The 18,453-nt window shown below is 45.9% G+C and overlaps 1 protein-coding gene across 3 annotated transcripts in view; it reads left to right on the forward strand.

Moving 5' to 3' along the window:
* The window catches only part of MAMLD1 (mastermind like domain containing 1), a 660,207-nt gene that overhangs the window by 526,549 nt on the left and 115,205 nt on the right, over window positions 1–18,453 (forward strand). Inside the window, exon 1 of one of the 3 annotated variants that reach the window (XM_043974331.1) lies at window positions 4,831–5,062. The exons of 1 other annotated variant lie outside the window; for it this stretch is intronic. In XM_043974331.1, coding sequence (XP_043830266.1) covers window positions 5,009–5,062 — 54 coding nt within the window. In that variant the 5' untranslated portion in view covers window positions 4,831–5,008. Of the gene's footprint in view, window positions 1–4,830; window positions 5,063–18,453 lie in introns of those variants that run through there. One more of the 3 variants, XM_043974333.1, reaches the window with a different exon arrangement.

Below are 18,453 nucleotides of genomic sequence, written 5' to 3' on the forward strand. Positions count from 1 at the left end.
CCCAATATTCTAGGGATCTTGCTCATTTTCTCCCAGCATCATGAGGATAACAGTAGAGCACTCTGGCCATCCCCTTGTTATCCCTCATTCTCACTACATGAGGAGCCCTCCCTCACTTCAATCCAATTCACTGCAAGTCATGACATCACCCCAATGTCATGGTCCTCTTCAAGAACACAGGACAAACAACAACATGAAGAGCCAGTCCATCTTCTCTTTCTGTCATACTATCTTCTGATTCAATGTACATACATGTACAATTCTTTAATATAATGTATATATTATATTCTTTTATGTAACATAGAAGTATATACAGATTAAGTACCAAACAAAAGAAGTTAGCTAAAAATAAGGTAGTTCAAGAAGGGCACTAGCAGTTGAGGGGCTTTGTGGAGGTGGTTCACAATTTGGCCTTGTGGAGGTGGTCCTTAAATTGTGTCTTGAAGTAAGTGAGTGATTCTTCCAGGTGGAGATGTGAAAGGAATGCATTCCAGGGATGGGAGATGACCGAGGTGGAGTGCCAAGTGAGACCGAGAGAAGGCCAGTCTGGTGAAGGGGCTGAAAAGACATGTTGGGACCAAGTTGTGAAGAACTTTAAGAGCAGAGGAGTTTTCATTTTATCCTAGAGCCAAGAGGGAACCACTGGAATTTCTTGGAGAGGGGAATGGAATGGTCAGATCTGTACCACTTGTGTGGATGATGGAGTGGAGTGGAAAGAGACTAGGGGTGGTAGAGACCTGGCAAGAGATGATTGGGTCTAAAACTAAAGTGATGATTGTGTTAGGAGTGAAAGAGGCAGATTTGAGAGATGTTTTAGATGTAGAAGAAGCAAGATTTGACAACTGTTTGGATATGTGGGGTGAGGGGGAATGAGAAGTTGAGGGTGACCCCAAAGTTACAAACCCAGGAGAGTGAATAATGGTTGTGTCCTCAACAGAAATGGGGGAGTGCAGTAAAGGGGGAGAGTATGGGAGCAGGGCAAGGGGGAGACAATGAGTTCTGTTTTGGACATGTTGAGTTTGAGATGCCTCCAGATATCAGATTCTTTTAACATGAGCCACACATAAGCTAACAAAGCTTTTACACAGTTTCACTTCGATGTTCGTATTATGCAGTCATCATGGTCAATTCAGTGGTCCTCCGAGCTCTCGGAAAGAATAGGAAATTCCACCCTAGTGAAAAGGGAAACATAGATTAGCTGTAACTTGGCAGTGAAAACTTGTTGTCTGCGGGTGTCATCATACAAAAGATTACAGGGAATGGGCATGAGCCGAAACGAAGTCAAGTTATTTTCGAAACAGCCAATACAAACAGCTTCCTCTTTTTTTCTCCTATTTGAGTAATACTGTGTGCCTGTTTTTACCCTGACCAAATAGTCTTCTAAACTGGGCTGAGAGTTTGCAGGTTACAGGTTATAAGTTGGAGAGTTCAACCTGCTTCTCAAGTAGTAAATGATTCCTGTACCGTACAGCCAACTGGGAAGCCACGCCCCCTTCAGGAAACTGAAGAAAACACTAGAAAGGAAATAGTGAGGCCCAATATTAACCCATGCAAAAGGGAGGAGATTTTGTTTTGGTTTTGTGAGAACTGCAGAGTGATCCCTTCATGACATATATGGCTGTGCTAACAGTGGGAGTAAAGTATAACTAACTATCCAGTTCCTAAGTGTTCAGTGCTGGGGATGGAGGTGGGGAAATATCACTCTTCCTATTTCTTTTCATCAAGTGTATTCAAACTCCTTTGTTTGGCATTCAAGGCCCTCAAAAATCTACCTTTCTAGGGGCAGCTAGGTAGTGCAGTGGATAGAGCACCAGCCCTGGAGTCAGGAGGACCTGAGTTCAAATACGACCTCAGACACTTCACACTTACTAGCTGTGTGACCCTGGGCAAGTCACTTAACCCCCATTGCCTCACACACACAAATTAAAATCTACCTTTCTACCCTTATCTCATGTTACTCTCCTCCATATTCTCTAGGCTCTGGTCAATTGGTCAATTCTTCCCTCTGAACATACCCAAGCTCTCCTTTCTCAGTGCCTCTCTGCCCACACTTCCCTGTGGTTGGAAGGTTTCCCCTTTTTATCTTTGCCCATTGAATTCCTATCCATGTTTTAAAGATCAACTCCAGTGCCATCTTGCCCAAAAGGCTTTCCTTAATATCTTCACTGGTAATAACTTTCTTCTTCATACATCACATACCTTTGCAATGCACTTATCATGTAACATGAATCTAAACAAATTCAATAATATTCCTTAGATGTCTGCTATGTTCAAGGCTTTGTGCTAGGCTAAGGATGCTAGGGGTGCAATGACAAAATGAAAACCAATCTCTCACCTCAAGGAGTTTACATTCTGCTAGTGGATTATTACTATCTATGTGTCCCCTTACAAAACTCCAATTTCTTTTTTTTGCAAGGCAATGAGGGTTAATTGACTTGCCCAGGGTCACACAGCTAATAAGTGTCTAGTGTCTAAGGCCGGATTTGAACTCAGGTCCTCCTGAATCCAGGGCTGGTACTCTATCCAATGTACCACCTAGCTGTCTCTAAAACTCCAATTTCTAAGAGAGCAGGGAATATCTTCTCAAGATTCACGTCTCTCCTAGCACCCAACTTTTGGGTTTGAAGTCTCTTGAGTGTCTCTAAAGTGGATTTGATACCTAAGCTACCATCAGAGTCTTGTCAATGACTGTGTATTTTGCATTGGTACTCAGAGAGATGCCAGAATTGTAAAACCAATAGCTCTTTGGCACCTAGGACAATTGTTCCCTATTAAAAAGTTCAAAGGGAAAAGCATATTCCTAGGTCAAATGAATGCCAGGCAAAAGCCAATGAAGAAAAAAATCCGCAATTCAGGGGAAATCTTATGAGACAGAAATAAATGCATGATTCTTCCTCTTGTATCGTGGTCAGTGAAAGGTTTAGCCATCTTGTTCAAACCAAGAGTGATCCTGAGGTTTCAGTCCTTAACCTCTTCTCTCCTCCCCCCCCCACTACCCCTCCACAAGCTAGCTCCACCTTCCAGATATTTAACCAATGTAAAGGTGGAGTGGGTATCAGGGCATTTCATCCTGTTTTCAGTTGACATTTCCAAACAAACCCTTGGTTGTCCTGTAAAAGATTCTAGCCTCAAGGCCAGTTTTTAACCTAAAAAATCAGAAAATGTCAGTGTTAGAGAATACCTTATGGGGTCAGCTAGTCCAATCTTATAAAGGAGGACATGGAGACCCAAAGATGGGAAGTGAATTCATGTCATAGAATGTCAGGTCTAGAAGAGACCCTACAGCTAGATCATTGTGAAGGGGAGGAACTTGAATCCAGGGGAAGGGGAAGGAATTTAGGATGGCAGAATGTCAGTGCTAGAAGGGGACTCCCTCATTTTACCTAGGAGACCAATGAGATCCAGAAAGGACAAGTTGCTTGTTCAAAGTCACACCTGCACTTAGCTTAGTGGCCTCTGCAAAGGCTGGAGGATCTCATAATTGGGGAAATGAGGTGCCCTCACCTGGCTTTGGAGAACATGCCTCCCTGGGATATCTATCTGTGTGTTTTAATGGGAAGACTTCAATGTTGCTTCAACCCCTGTCCTTAGGCAGATGTTCTTTCAAAACTCTCACTCAGCCAGCTCTCAAGCTTTCTTTACACAGCTCAGGAAAGTCAACTTGCCTTCTGGCAGATTTATAGATAGAGGCTGAAAAGTCAGAAAGTCAGGAGGCCAGCTACAAGGCTCCCAGCGTAGTAACCCGGATTTCCCTGGGGGGGGGGGAGTGAATTTTTAACTAAGGGAATTTCTCCCCATTTCCTAACTAGAAGCAGGTCCTCCTGAAAAGGAGAAAGTATGCATGCCCCCATTTAAGAAATGATAATAGCCAAAAGAGAGGAGTCCCTATAAAATCCATAATAACTTAGATTCCTTCTTCATGCACTTTTTATTCACAGAAGTTAGAATGCTCTAGTTTGGGTTCACTTAGGAAATAAAATTACCACAATAAAGACATCAGTAGCTAGAATTGGCCAGTAGAGGTAGGTCTGTGTGTGTGTGTGTGTGTGTGTGTGTGTGTGTGTGTGTGTGTGTGTGTGTTTCTCTACCTCTCTCTCCCTCTCTCTCCTCTCACTCCCCTCCCCTCCTCTCCACTTTCTAGGCTTTTACTCTTTGCTAGTGTGACCCAACCACTCCCTCCCTAAATGGATAATTTCTAGCTTCCCAGGGGACATCTGATTCTTACAAGAGTGAGAAGGGAGTTGAAAAGAGAGGAGAGTGGAAAGAGAGGGAACGAGGGAGGGAGAAAGGGACAGAGAAGGAAAGAGAGAAGGGGTAGAGGGGGAGAGAGAGGGAGAGAAAGAGAGAGGGAGGAGGAGAGGGAGAGAGGGAGGAGGAGAGGAAGGAGAGAGGGAGAGAAGAAGAGGGAGAGAGGGAGGGAGAGGGAGGGAGAGAGGAGAGGGGGAGAGGGGGGAGAGAGAGGGAGGGGGGGAGAGGGGGGAGAGGGGGAGAGGGGGAGAGGGGGAGAGGGGGAGAGAGGGAGAGGGAGAGGGGGAGGGGGAGGGGGAGGGAGAGGGAGAGAGAGAGAGAGAGAGAGAGAGAGAGAGAGAGAGAGAGAGAGAGAGAGAGAGAGAGAGTGACTTCTCCTTTAAGGCTGGAGCAGCTTCTCAGTTTGTTCGTGTGCTTGTGCGTGGGGGGGGGTGTGGGGGGTGTGGTGTGTACTGTGTCTCCTCCTCTTTGAGTGACACAGCAGTGAGAAATGCCTATCAGTAACTTAAACCCCAGAAACTCCACCTTCTGAGCGGGGAGGCTGTGGGCTGATGGAAATGTAGTGAACAGATTGAGACAGACAGTGAATCATTAGCAAACTGCAACGCCAGAATGAACTTGTCTGGAACCTAAGAGGAGAAAGGGGGGAAGGGGGTGGGGGCACGCAATCAGCCAGTCCCTTTATCGGGGTTTGCAGCTAGGGGTTTTGTCACATACAAAGCCAAAGTGGAACGAAAAGCTGGTGGAGCACCAGTTCAAGATGCTGCTGGTTTCTCAGCTGATAGAAGCACCGCGGATGGAGCCCCACATTACGGTAAGGACCTTGAGAGCATTCAGAATGAATAAGCATCAGAAAAGTACTGGCTGTTGAAAGGATTCCTAGTAGCGACTTTTACCCAGGCTCCCTTTCCCCCCTCATTTCTTACGTTCTGAATCACTGATCACCAGTTGGGGAAGGGGCGGGGGGGGGGGGGGAGGAAGGGGGAAAAGCTCTAAAGTTTGATCAGAGCCTGACTGCAAAAGTATCCTACCTAGGGCTGTCTTTAGTGGGTCCACCTGCAAGCCTCTCCGCTAGTTACTTGCTCTTGGGTGTGGGGGTCTCGAGCTAGTTAGGTCCAGCAGACACTTAAACCTGCTGCCGAGTCTCTTCTCCCTCCGGGAGATTTCTTCCCCATTATGCTAACTGTGGAAAATGGTGCTTAAATTCAGGTGATTCGAGCAATCGAGTAAGTGGGGGCAGAGCGAGGACTTTGTCGAGGAAGCAGATCAAGTGCAGTGCCTAGTTATCTCTACTAGAGTCTGGATTCAGTTCTGTGCCTGTTGGGGAGGGCAGGTGCCGCACTGGGGGCTGGGGGCTGGAGGTTGAAACCTGCTCAGCCCCCCGCCCCTCTGTACTGTTTAAATCAGCAAGTGTCTCCTGGCCCCTGGGGATAGCTAGTGCTCTACCCTCCACGCCCCCTCCCCTGCTCTTTCTGGGAAAGGCAGTCCCGGGCAGGGTTCTCCCCTGCTCGAGCCTGGCTCACCAGAGAAGCCCACGAAACGCTCAAGTGACCCTAGCTTGATCCTTGTCAATCTGGCGGTGGGGTTCGGAGTACGGGAAGATTCCCCCGAAGCTACTTTGGCTGGCTGCTGTTAGGCTCGTACATTGTTCTCAGATGCAGTATAGCTGAAAATAGCCTGGGATAGCAATAGATACTGCCCGATTTTTATCCTAGATTAAATGCTGACTGAACAGACACTAATAGGATTAGGCTACCAATAAACTTAGCCCTTGAAGTCGTGATTTCCCTGTGTAAACAGGAGGCTGCCCAACGGCTGCTTTTCGCTGAATTATTGGGGGCTTGAGATGGAAACTTCGCTCTAACAGAGGGGACCAAATGAAAGCCGTTGGGAGAGGGGGGTAGACTTGTGCGGAGACACATACAGTCAGGCCAGGAACGGGTCCTTAAAGGGGGATCAGGTGAATCAGAAAGAAGCGAATAGTTGGCACTGCTTTATCTTAAAAAAAAAAAAAAAACCGAACGAACAAGCCCGGCTATTTTCGGTCAGCGCAAGCAGGTTAGTAGATAGTGTTTAGAAGCGAGAGCAAAGCGTACGGAACACAGCAATATTTGAACAAAAGACGTAGCCAAAGTCTCCCGAAGCCCGAGTTCTTCTGGAAGAGTTTAGGGGGGAGGGGGGCCACAGTTTTTGGCTCCGAGCCCTCGAAGGGAACTTAGAGCCGAGTGGACCCCAGTGAGCGCAGATGAAGCTCCCTGGGAAATCTTCTCCAGACTAGGAGTGAGAGCCAGTGCCCAGCTCCAGCTTTCTCACCCTGTGATTAGGAGCCCCTGTGTAAACAAGTCCCCGGTTGACTCGTTTCGCGATCTCCTTTGTAGCTGGGAAGATTCCTGCTGCTTCTGGAATTGCCTCCGGGGCCCCTGACTTATTTTTCGGAAGATCGGGGCCATGGGGAGCAGTGCATCCCACCCCGCACCTTCCCTTCTATGCCGTCTCCACCTCCACCCACAGCCTGGCACTCAACGAAGGCTGAACAGGGAACGAGGCTGGCATGGGATCATCGGGGTTTCGAATTAGAAGGGACCTTGGAAGATCAATGAGCCCAACGTTTGGGGGCCGATCACTGGTCCCGAAGAGAAGCTCTAGTCCTGGCAAAGTGCCAGGCCCAGGGCTGCTCCCCTATTTCCTTAGAGATGTTGCCTGGTCAGTAGGCTAAGAGTGACGGTACCTACCGCCTTTCCTATTCGAAGGGCTCAAGGCTCAAGGCTCCTAGGAGGCAGGCACTTTTTTTTGTCTTAGTTTTTTTTTCGATTCCCCTCTCTCCAGCCCCCCCCCCCCTGCTCTTCTGAACAATCTGTTTAATAAAAAGCCCCTTTGTTTCCCAGGAGGTTGTAGTGAGGGGAAGGGGGGAGGCGGCAGGGGGTGGTTGTCTAGAAGTGGCTTCTGAGACGCTCCAGGGTGTGTGTGTGTGTGTGTGTGTGTGTGAGAGAGAGAGAGAGAGAGAGAGAGAGAGAGAGAGAGAGAGAGAGAGAGAGAGTGTGTGTGTGTGTGTGTGTGTGTGTGTGTGTGTGTGTGTGTGTGTCTGGAGACCATTTCACAGGAGCCCCCTAGCACGGTCCAGGGAAATTCGTGAGCCTCACTGTTAGATACTGAGCATGTCCGTTTCCTCCGTTTCTCCCAGTACAGTTGGCACTGCACCTTTAACCCAAACGGGCACCCTATGGTGGCCCTGAAGCGAGCTGCCTCGCCAGTAGGGGGCACTGATCCTGCTCGCTATGGCTCTAGTGCACGGCTAGGAGGCCCGAGTGCTTTTTCAAAACTAACCCGGTCCTCTCCCACCTCCTCCTCCTTCTCTTCCCCCCCCCCCACTGCCCTTCTTGTAGGCGAGTTTCTGCAGCAGAGCACTGCTTTCCGCTGGCCCCGCGTTTAGAGAAATATCTTGTGCGTGTATCTCGGCGGAACAGGGGGTGCGGTGCTTTCTCTCGCTTTCCCAGCCTGGACCCCAGCAACTACTCTTGGCCAGTGCCAGAGCTGCTGGCCCATTGGCAGCTCGGATTCCTCCTCACTCTCCTTCCCCCTCTTCTTCCCCTGGGTTTGTCCCTACTTAGGTTTCCAACTCCCCAAGGGCTTTCTTTGGAGGGAATCGTGTGGCCGTCCCATGTTCTTTACACCTGCCTCGCCCCCGCCCCCAGCTGACTGTGTAAAACAGGGTTAGGGAGCAACTTGAGTAAAAGAGGCACTTTGTAATCCGGGCTGTATTCGACCCGAGATGCGAACCCACTCTTCAGGAAGTGTTTGTTGAAGGGAAGCCTGACAATAAGAAGAAGTGACCAATAAGGAGAAGGGGGCGGTAGTAAGAACTCCGAGAGGTTGGCTTGGCTCTGACTGAGGGAAGAAGCCTGTGCTTAGCATGCCCCGCCCCCCCGGTCTGCCCCCGCCTCCACCCCCGCCCCTGCCCCTGCCCCCTCTTTCTCCAGTTTCATCCCATGGAAACATTGCTGCTATCTGCTCCCTCCCATGGCTCCCCCACTCCTGTCTTCACTCTCTGTCCTCCCTTCCACCTCCCTCCACCCCTCTTCTCCTTCCTGGAAGATGGTTGGAGTAGAGATAGCTGGCCACTTCCCCAGGCTGGGGGAAGCTCCAGAGACCCCATAGCCAGGCCCCTTCGACTAACTCCAAGGGAATGATAGAAGTGTGAAGCCCCGGGCTCCGCCTGTGACTCCTCGCTCTGCTTTGCTTTTTCCTTTCTGGAGCAAGAGGATGAGGCCAGAAAGCTAGGGAACATATGGTGCCTGGGTGAGGGAGGCGCTGAAGTGGCCTTGAACCTACCCCTCTCTTTGCCCGACTCTATAGTGCCAGGCCGAGGAGCTAAGTGGCCTCTTCCCCTTAAAGAGGCACGCCACCTTTCTCTCGAAGCCTCCAGTTTGCAAAGGAAATAACTTTTCCCCCTTTGAGAAAATACTAGCGCCTCGCCCTGTTGCTTTGGAAGCTCTTGAATGGCTAACTCCTCTCCCTGTTCCCTGTGTGCTGCCGCCTCTGGGTATGTGCGGAATCCCAGCATCTCCTTAAACATCCATGCAAGGATGCTGTTTTTCCCTGGGAATGTAGAGACACTTGGGTTGTTGACAGGGAGAGATTCAGGGGCTTGTCAGGAAGTCTGTGGTTCTTCTAAAAGACTTGAGCTGAATCCTCATCCCCTTGAAGGAGGGGGGGAAATAAGGTTAAAAGAACGGTAGCTTTGTCTCTTCCAGCATCTCCTTAACTTCAAAACCATCCCCTTCTTCCGGCTGTGCCCATTTTCAGTGATTCTTGTTTGGGAGGGGGGGAAGACAGTTTGGGGTTGGAGGAGAGGGGTGGTGGAAGAGACAAGGAAACTCCATGTTAGGAAAGCATTAGCAAAGGGTGACTTCTAATGTTTTCCTGCCACTGACGCTGAGTGACACAGATGTGTGGGCTGAAACAGGAACGTCACTGAATTTTTAAACCGAACCAGGAAATAGCCTGTTGCTCAGGAAAGAAAAATAAATGCAGCCCATCTCAAGGTGGGAGACTGAAAGCTAACCGCAGTAATCCTCTGGTGTAGCCCAGAGCGTATTTAATGCCCCCCACTCCCGTCCACACCACACCCCCAAGACCGATAAAAACCACCTTCTAGTTGAGGTGGAGCATTTCAAGTGCTGAAATGCACCTGGTTCTAAGTCACCACTTAGAAATCCTTTAAGAAACTTGAGTACGGCCCGAGGCGGGGCGGGGGGGGGATGACAGAGACAGAGACACACAGAAAGAGACAGAGACAGACAGGCAGATACACACACAGAGAATAGGCTAGGTTAGGCAGAAATTAGCTTCAAGCAACGAGGTTTTGGACTCAAAACACAGATTATCTGGACTGCTCCGTTTGTCGTGAGCCCTGCCCACCGCCTTACACACTTGGTAAATTGTAAAGCCACTTTACGATTGGGGGGAGGGCGGGTTTTTCCTTTCTTTCTGCTGCAGTGTTGTAATTAAAGGGCATTGGAGTGGCATCTAGGTTGTCGTCTTGGCTCCGACACCAGGCAGCTATATAACTCTGGACGAGGCATTTCATTTACTATAGGCTGGTTTCCTCATTTGTAAAAGAAAGGGATTTGAACCATTCAATTAAGTTCCACAAACGTTTAGACACCTGTGCTGTGCTAGGTACTGGCGAGACAGAAACAAAAACAAAACCCACAAAACACAACACTACTGAAAATGTCCCAAACTTCAAGGAGTTTGCATTCTCCCGGAAGATTCACCGTGTACACAACATGAATATTGCCAAGCAAACCCAAAGTAATTTCGCGAGCATTAACAGCTGGGAGGAGGGGCTCAGGGAAGGCTGCTTCCGAGCCGAGCTGGGAGGGTGTGAGCTCTTACAGCCCTAATATTCAGGCCGTCTATGAATGAAATCCAAATTTTCAAAGCATTTGAAATCATCTTTATTGCTGGAGAAACTACGACCTAGCTAAATGGCAACTCGGGTAGGGCTTGAAGAGAGGAAATGCACATTGGCAGCAGCTTTTAGCAGAAAGCAGAGTATAAAAATGTCAAGTTTTTGTTATGCTTGTTCTTTCAAATTCTGACTTGTGGCATATGGACTTCCTCGATCAGTTTTTCCTATAAGAGTTTAACCAGTGGCCAACTGGTAAGTTTACCCATTCAAATCCTCACAATCATTTTAAATTAATTGCATATTTTGAGAAGAAAAAAATGTTTCCATATGACAAATTTGTTTTCCATTTATTTAAACAACAGTTGAAAGGACAAACTGCCCATTTCCCCTCCCTGTTCAGACAAGGGTATCTGAACTCCCTGCTAAATCATATCTGATAGTGTGGCTTAGTGTGTGTGTGTGTTGTTTTAATACATTTTATTGATGCCTTTGTTTTTACATCATGATCATTTCACACACTCCAAAGCCTGAACCCTCCCTTGTGAGAAAGAAAAAAAACCACACACAACCAATTAAGCAAAAACACCTGATGCAAAATCTTATCTGACAATGTATACAATATTCTGTTGTAGTAGTACCCCACCTCTCTTTTTCAAGGAAGGAAGGAAAGATATTTCTCCTCCAGGACCTTCCTTCATTCGTTTTTCCCATTCCCCAGAGTTCAACTTCCTTTTGGTGAACTTTTCATTTACACCGTTGTTATTGTATATATTGTTTTCTTGGTTCTGTTGATTGGGCTTTGCATCTGTTCACATACAAATCTTCCTAAGGTATAACCAGTACCTCCTCTTTGTTACTTCTTGCTTCACAGTAATATTCGCCTGCATTCATAAACCATAGATCTTTCAGCCATTTTCCCGATTGTGTGTTTAATGACATCTCAAACTTTAGGGAACTCAGTGCCATGCAAGGTTTTGCCAATTGCCCTGCTTTATATGAATATTGATTGGAAGGGGGCTGGGGACTTATGTTCTAAAGAAGGAGCTTTTATCCCCCTGAGTTCTTTAGCAATTATCCTGCTGCCATAAATGTTGATACACACAGAATGGATGTAACTAAAAAATCTCCTTAGCCAAGCAGAAAAGGCTGACTGTTTGTTGGAGCAGAGAGAATGCTGAGAGTGTGAATAGACAAACCCATATGTCGCTGGTGCGCAAGATAAATGATGGCCGAACAGGAGTCGGTTACTATGGATCAGCACAATAAACCCATTCCCATCATACACCTCTCTTAATATACCAGCTTCAATGCCATTGAGGGGTAACCTAGGTAGCACCAGTCAACTGTAAGTTTTTCAAGTATTCTCTTACACATCTCAAAGCACTGTTGGAACACGGTTCTGATTTTTCCAACATTAAGTCCCTAAAAGTCTGTGGGACTTTGAGGAGAAAACTGCAGCAAAGTGAATGAACTGGAAAGAACTTAATGCAAATGCTTATCTTGTTTAACACCTGTAAAAGGAGCAGAGCAAAAGGAAGCCTTAACTAAGGCTTCCAAGGAAAACTAGCCTGAACTTGAAGAAGTAACTTGCATTTATATAGTATTTACATAGAGCATTGTTCATCATATAGTCAACTAACTCTGAGCTATTGAAGTGTCAATGGAGAATTTCATGGGGGCTGGGGGGGGGGAGACAGTGGAGAGAAAAGAAAAATAAGCTAGTTGATTTATATTTTTTTCTTCCTTGCTTCTCACATCCCTTTCCAAGTCTTCAGAGATTCATTTTACAATTTTGATCTTCCTCACCCCAAATCTGACCTCTGGGGAATTAAAAAAACCCAACAGTTAAGATGTTATATACAGGTTTTTCATTGAATGGGGGTGATCTGGAAAGAGCAGATCAACTTTGAAAACACACATACCTTTTCCCAATAGTAACTGCTTTGTGGAAAAGACTAAAGAAAGTTAGGCCACTCTCTTTCTAGACATTTACTCTCGTGAACTTTCAGTGATCTATCTCATCAGAGCTTTTTAATGGTTAAAAAAAAGAAACAAAGAAAGAAATGCAAACAGGTGTTCAATAAACCTTGAATGGGGAGTCCCTAACTCTTTCCAGCAAAGTAGAGAACCTATCTATTGGTTTTTTGTTTGAAACTTGGAACAGATTTTCCCATACAAGCAATAGAAACTATTTCAACTCTACCCAAACAGCCTGTCTAATGATGAGTTACTATGTGTTTCTATGAGAAAATTGCTTTCAGTTAGTGTTTCGAGAGAGATGGAGGGGCCTGGTGGTAGTTTACACGGCCTTTGGTGGAGAGATAGAAGGTTTGATACTCCAGAATACCAGTCACTTTAACTTCATAATACTGCATTAAGGAAAGTGTCTAACATATAGAAAGGTATATTTCTAGATCAATTCTCAGATGTTTGAATTAGGGACTCTGAACTGTCTCTCCTGAATTCTCTAAGGAGGGGAAGAACTTAAGAGTAGCCGTTATTAGATTGCAAGAAGGTATACTGGAAAGATCCCCTAGACTTAGAATCAGAAGACTTGGTGTTGAGACTCTGCCTTCGTGATTTACTTGGCTACAAGTCTCTTTACCTCTCTCTACTTCGGTGGCCTCATCTGTAAAATGGGCCTAATCCCTGCCTACCTCCTTCCTATTGCCTTGCTATATTGTTCACTTGTTATTGTTAGTTAACTTCACTTCTTGTTCCCTCAACTAGACTGTGAGCTCCTTAAAGGAGCAAAGAGGAACTTTGATTAGTAAATTTGTGAAAATAATTGATTTGTCTATAGACCACTATTTGCAAAGCCCTTTTCCATACACTATCACATATGATCTTCACAACAGCCCTATGAGGTAAACATTAGGCATCATTAGCCTCATCTTACAGTTGAAAAAAAATTAAGCTCACCAGTTTTATTTGTTTTTATTTAATAGGATAATCAATTTAGAGCTAAGGGGCTGTGCAGTTCCTCTTATCTGGCCCCTCATTTTACAGAGAAACAGGTAAATGAAGTGACCTGCCTATAGTCACACAGCTAGTAAGTGGCAGAGCTAGCTGAAAATGGAATTCAAGTCCTCTAAAACTCCCAATCCATCACTCTTTCCGTTACATTTTCCATAGTGAATTATGCATAGTTTGAACTCAATATTTGTTAACAATAGCCAATCATAAGATATAAATTGGAGACCCAATAAAAGGTTATAAAAACACTCCAGTTCAATTTTACTATAATTGCAACTTGGGTAGGGCTGGTATTTTTCCTCCTCTTTTTCCAAGAATACCTGGTAACCAAAAGGCCACAGCAACCCCCACATGTCTCTTGAATTCAGGAAGAGACAGCTGGAGTTTCAGACTGTTACAGTCATGCTATGGATTGACCTCAGCAGGGGAGGTTGTTAACTGTGTTATTGTTTCATTCTGTGTCACTCAATCTATTGAGTGGATTTGGTGTTTAGAACCCAGGGAATCCACTTTACTACACTGTCCACCTTTGGAGGTAATGTATAATCCTTTGGAGAATGGAGAATGGAAAAAAGGCAGGCTTTCATTTTTGTGTGGCAAGGCGCTAAAGCTTTGGGTAATCTCCTCCACATGGCGCTGGGGTCTTTCCTCCCCGCCCTCCCCCCAAAAAGGAAAAAAAGAATCGTGAGACCTTTAACAAACTTCTTGTCTCTGTGATGAAGTGTGTACCTGAAATCCCAATGTAGGACATATGGATATGTAATGTTAAAGAAAATCTTTTGGGGAGGGGAGTTGGACTTTGTGCTGGAAACTTGCATACATGTGCCCTAAGTGTTGAAAATCACTGCCTCCCTGGGGAGGTATTAAAGTCTGTAACCCCACAGATATTTGGGGGTATTTCTCCATTTGGAGTTGCTCAGACCCAGTCTCCAAAGTCTCTCTTCTCTTTCCCCTATTCTCCATTTAGTTTGTCATCACACAGAATTGTCTTGAGAAAAATGCTTTGCAAATCTCAAAATGTTATCCAAAGGAGTTGTTTGTGAACGTGTCCCCACCACCACCACCACCACCACCACCACCACTACCACCACTGATTTCAGGGGCTGTGCTCCTACAAAATTCCTGCTTATGGCTCCCCTTATGGGGAGGAGACCCGAGGTTTAGAAGCACCTATAAAATCAGTGGGTAAGGGAGGACATTGGCCCTTGACAGGTGCTTTAGTCTTGATGATGTGAGAGAATGAGGATACTAAATGCAGCTGAAACCTAGCTCTCCTGGAGAGAGAAGAGAAGAGAATTTGGAATCTTCCCGTAATGTAATCCTCCCTTTTATGAATTTGGCCTTCCCTTTTTTTAACACTTAGGGCAGCAGAGGGGCATGTTGGATTCAGAATTGGAAGTTTATGGGCTAGTTGTAGAATGCATGCTGTAATTTAAAACTCATTTGGAAGACAATTATTCTAGGGGCCTAGACATTAGTGTTTCAGAAAAGACTCTAGCTTGTCTCTCTTTTTTTTAAAGTTGCTGTCTGGAGTCCCAGCAAGGAAGCAAGCCCACTCATAGTGGCCAGTAGTACCATGTAGGGGCCGAAAACGTCTGAGCATGCATTTTTTAAAGGTGATTTCATTGTTAACATTGGCTTCTGGAAACACCAATCGATTTTTTAACAGGAAGTTAAGACTTCTAAGTTGCCAGTCTCAGGTGTTTCATTCTGAATAACTGGCATGCTTGATGCCACGTTTTGTGAAGAGGACCCAGCATTTCTAAGCTGCCAACCTCTAATTACTACATTTTCTTCACAGTTTGCTGCACATGAGCACATTCTAACAAAAGCACTGAGAAATATGCCATTTGACTTACCACTACTCTGAAATTAATTTGGGGAGATGGAGTCAAATCTGACTCGCTCAATGTTGCCGGAACTGTGCTACCACTGGAATTAGAAGTGAATAATCTAGTTGCTTCCAATGAGATCACAGTGGCAATATCTCGTTAACTGTAGACATGGGAGAAATGAACCCTAAGGGGGAACTGTATAGTAGAAAGGAGACACCTCAGCTGCTGCTCTCAGACGGCGGCCCAAATGGGCCACACACATGCCTTTATCATCTGTTGTTCTCCCAGAACTCTGGGTGGTAGGATAAGACTCGAGACCTTCTTCTCAATTTGTATCAGTGCCAAGCCATTTTAAATGGGAGCCCTCCAAGGTTCTGACACTTAAGGACAGCTGGCATTTATCAGGCACTTTAAAGTTGGCAGCATGTTTTACAAATGTACCATCTCTCCCCAGTTTCGCAACAGTCCTGGAAAGTTGGTGTCGCAGCTATTATACTCGTTTCATAAAGGAGGAAACCAAGGCACAGAGAGGTAATAGTGTGACTTGGTAGACAGTATGGAACAGCGTCAAAAAACACTAACTATGGAGGGGAGCCCTGTGTTCAAATCCTATGTTTACTATCTCTGTGACCATGGGCAAATCACTTTCCCTTTCTGACCCTCAGTTTCCTCATCTATAAAATGAGGAGTCAGACAAGATGGCCTCTGAGGTCCTTTGAAGCTCTGGTTCTAAGATCTTATGACTTGCCCATGGTCACACAGCTAGGAAGTGCCCTGGGTGATATTCAAGCACAGGTTTCTTTGACACCCAGTCCAGCACCAGGCCAGGCCGTGTGTCTGAGAATCTGGCCCTTCGGCACACATTCCATCAAATCTCCCTGCAGTGAGATCTCTAAGGAGGCTGGGAATAAGTATGGAGGGGAGGCAGGGAAGCATGAACTTCATTTGACTGTGGTTTTCTAGATAGACTGCTATGGTTGTAGCTTGCATCACTAGATGAAGGTCCCTTTCCCCCTAGAGGCGCTCTGATTCCTAAAAATCCAGAGTAAAGGGCCATTCCTTCATTAATACTGCAGAGAAATGTGGCCACTCCAGATGCTTGCCCCGCCCCTATATCCCCAATTCCTGGCTCTGTGATCTTTGCTAAGCCTGGCCTCTCTCCTGGCCGTGGGAGATAATAAGCATGAAGCTGAAGGGCATATAAGGTTGGAGCTATGGGGCAGAGGTGTCCCAAATTAGACCCTAATGGGAATTTGTGTCTGCCTTGTCTAGAGTACTTATGAAGAGTCCAACATATACGCTTATTAAAATGGGAAAGAAGTAGGATCGATTTTTTTCCTTTCCCAGCCGAACCCAATTCAAGAAGTATTTATGTGTCAGGTGCTCTTCTGAGTGCTGGGAATACAAAGACAAAGAGAGTACCTGACTTCAAAGAACTTTGACTCTATTGGGAAGGAACAAGTACACCGATAAGTAAACAACAAATATTGTAAAATAAAAATAATTCCGGGGGAGGGGTGAGAGAGAGAAAGGGCTAAATTTGTTTTGCCATATTTAGCCTTACAAAATCCCAGTTAGGAATTTGTGAAATGACTTGGCCAGAAGCCCCCGTTTGCCTTTTCCCCCCTTGGGCTCAATCTGATCTGCAGTGGGTGACCAGCCTTCAGCAAACTTGCAAACTGCTTGAAGGTCATCTTCCAGGTGTCTGGCCTCCCCTTTCTCTGCTCCTGTCTCCCATCTCTGTGTCTCTCTCTCCTCCCCTCCCCCCATGGACCTTGACCAGTTTGCCTAACTAAAATTCCAATCAGAATGGGTCTGTCACTGGCCTTGGAGAAACAACCCTCAGCTCTGTTGAAATCCTTTGATTTCCAGCTATCATATCCACATTCATTTGTCTCCTGTGTTTTCATCTGCTTGAGCAGTATAACAAAACTAATCAGATGTGCAAAGAGACTGCCTTCAGCACCCCATTTCAGGAGATGGCAGCTGAAGTTATCTTTAGAGAGTAATCTGTAGTCAGCCAACAAGTACGTAGCAAGTACTTGCATTCTTCTAGGTACTGGGGCTACAAAGACAAAAATGGAAACCGCTCCTTCTCAAGAAGCTGTATACTATTGGTGCTGGAGAACTAGAAGGTAGCAGACTATTTTGTTACATGCCTAGAGGCAATGTGGCATAGAAGGCAGAATGTTATGTCTTCTTAGAGAAGACCTAGGCTCAAATCCTGCCTTAAACACTTCCTGGCTGTGTTGGTTAAATCGTTTGCCTGAGGCTAGGGAGAACACTACTACCTACTTTCTGAGGTTGTTGTGAAGACCAAAGGAGACGAGGCTGTGAAGTGCTCTTCGAACTTTAAAACCTCAGGTCACCTATTATTATTCTAATAGTTAAGATAAGGAGAAGCTGGGGGAATATAAGGGAGACCTTGTTTTTCTTATTCTCTTGGTTCTCAGAATGTCCCACTCTTCTTGACCCCTCTTCAGCTTTTCTTGGCAAAAATACATACCGGAGCAGTTTGCTATTTCTTTCTCTAGCTCATTTTACAGATGAGGAAATGGAGGCAAGCAGGGTGGAATGACTTGCCCAGGGTCACATAGCTAGTCTGAAGCTGGATTTGAACTTGGGCCTTCCTGACTTCAGGCCCAGCACTCTATCCACCAGGCCACCTACCTGCCAAGTTCTCTGGGTGGTGGTTAGCACCCTTGCTTTCCTCTTGGATTGATTGAGGGGTTCCTAAAAAAAACCCAGTTACATGGGGGCAGCTAGGTGGCACAGTGGATAAAGCACCGGCCCTGGATTCAGGAGGACCTGAGCTCAAAGCAAGCCTTAGACACTTGACACTTACTAGCTGGGTGACCCTGGGCAAGTCACTTAACCCTCATTGCCCCGCCAAAACAGAAAAACCCAGCCACAGCTTGTTGGACAATTTGCATTCAACCTCTTGCCATCCCCAGGAGGTCTTCCAGCTCTCACCTCTTGTTTTCCTGGAGAAAGTGATGTTCCTCCTTGATGACCTTGTATCTCAAGCACCTAGCACTGCTTCTGGTGCTCAAAAGGTACTTAAATGTTTCTGGTACATGTGAACTGAATTTGTAACATTCTAGGAGTCTCCAACAGTCCCTGCACTTCTAAAGAGGAAGAGGGGGAGAACATGAAATTCTCCAAAGTCTAAAACAAAATTTAATTTTCAGCCATTTGACTCTTAGAAGAACAAAAAGCAAACTCTTTATATACTCAGTAAATGTCATGAAATGATACAGAAAAGATATAACCTATATGCAGCATGGCTTAGTATAAAAAAACAAACCAAGCCAAACACTGTATTCTAGTACCCAGAGACCCAAACTCTGCCTCTGACTTTGCTGTGTGACCTTTACCTCTCTGGGCCTCAGTTAATTCTATATGATAAGTAGAAATGTGTGCCTGATATTGGCCACCTGTTTCTGGCTATACCAGAATTTTTCTCATTGTTAAGACAAA

Source organism: Dromiciops gliroides, chromosome X, assembly GCF_019393635.1.
Source record: "Dromiciops gliroides isolate mDroGli1 chromosome X, mDroGli1.pri, whole genome shotgun sequence".
Classification (NCBI taxonomy): domain Eukaryota; kingdom Metazoa; phylum Chordata; class Mammalia; order Microbiotheria; family Microbiotheriidae; genus Dromiciops; species Dromiciops gliroides.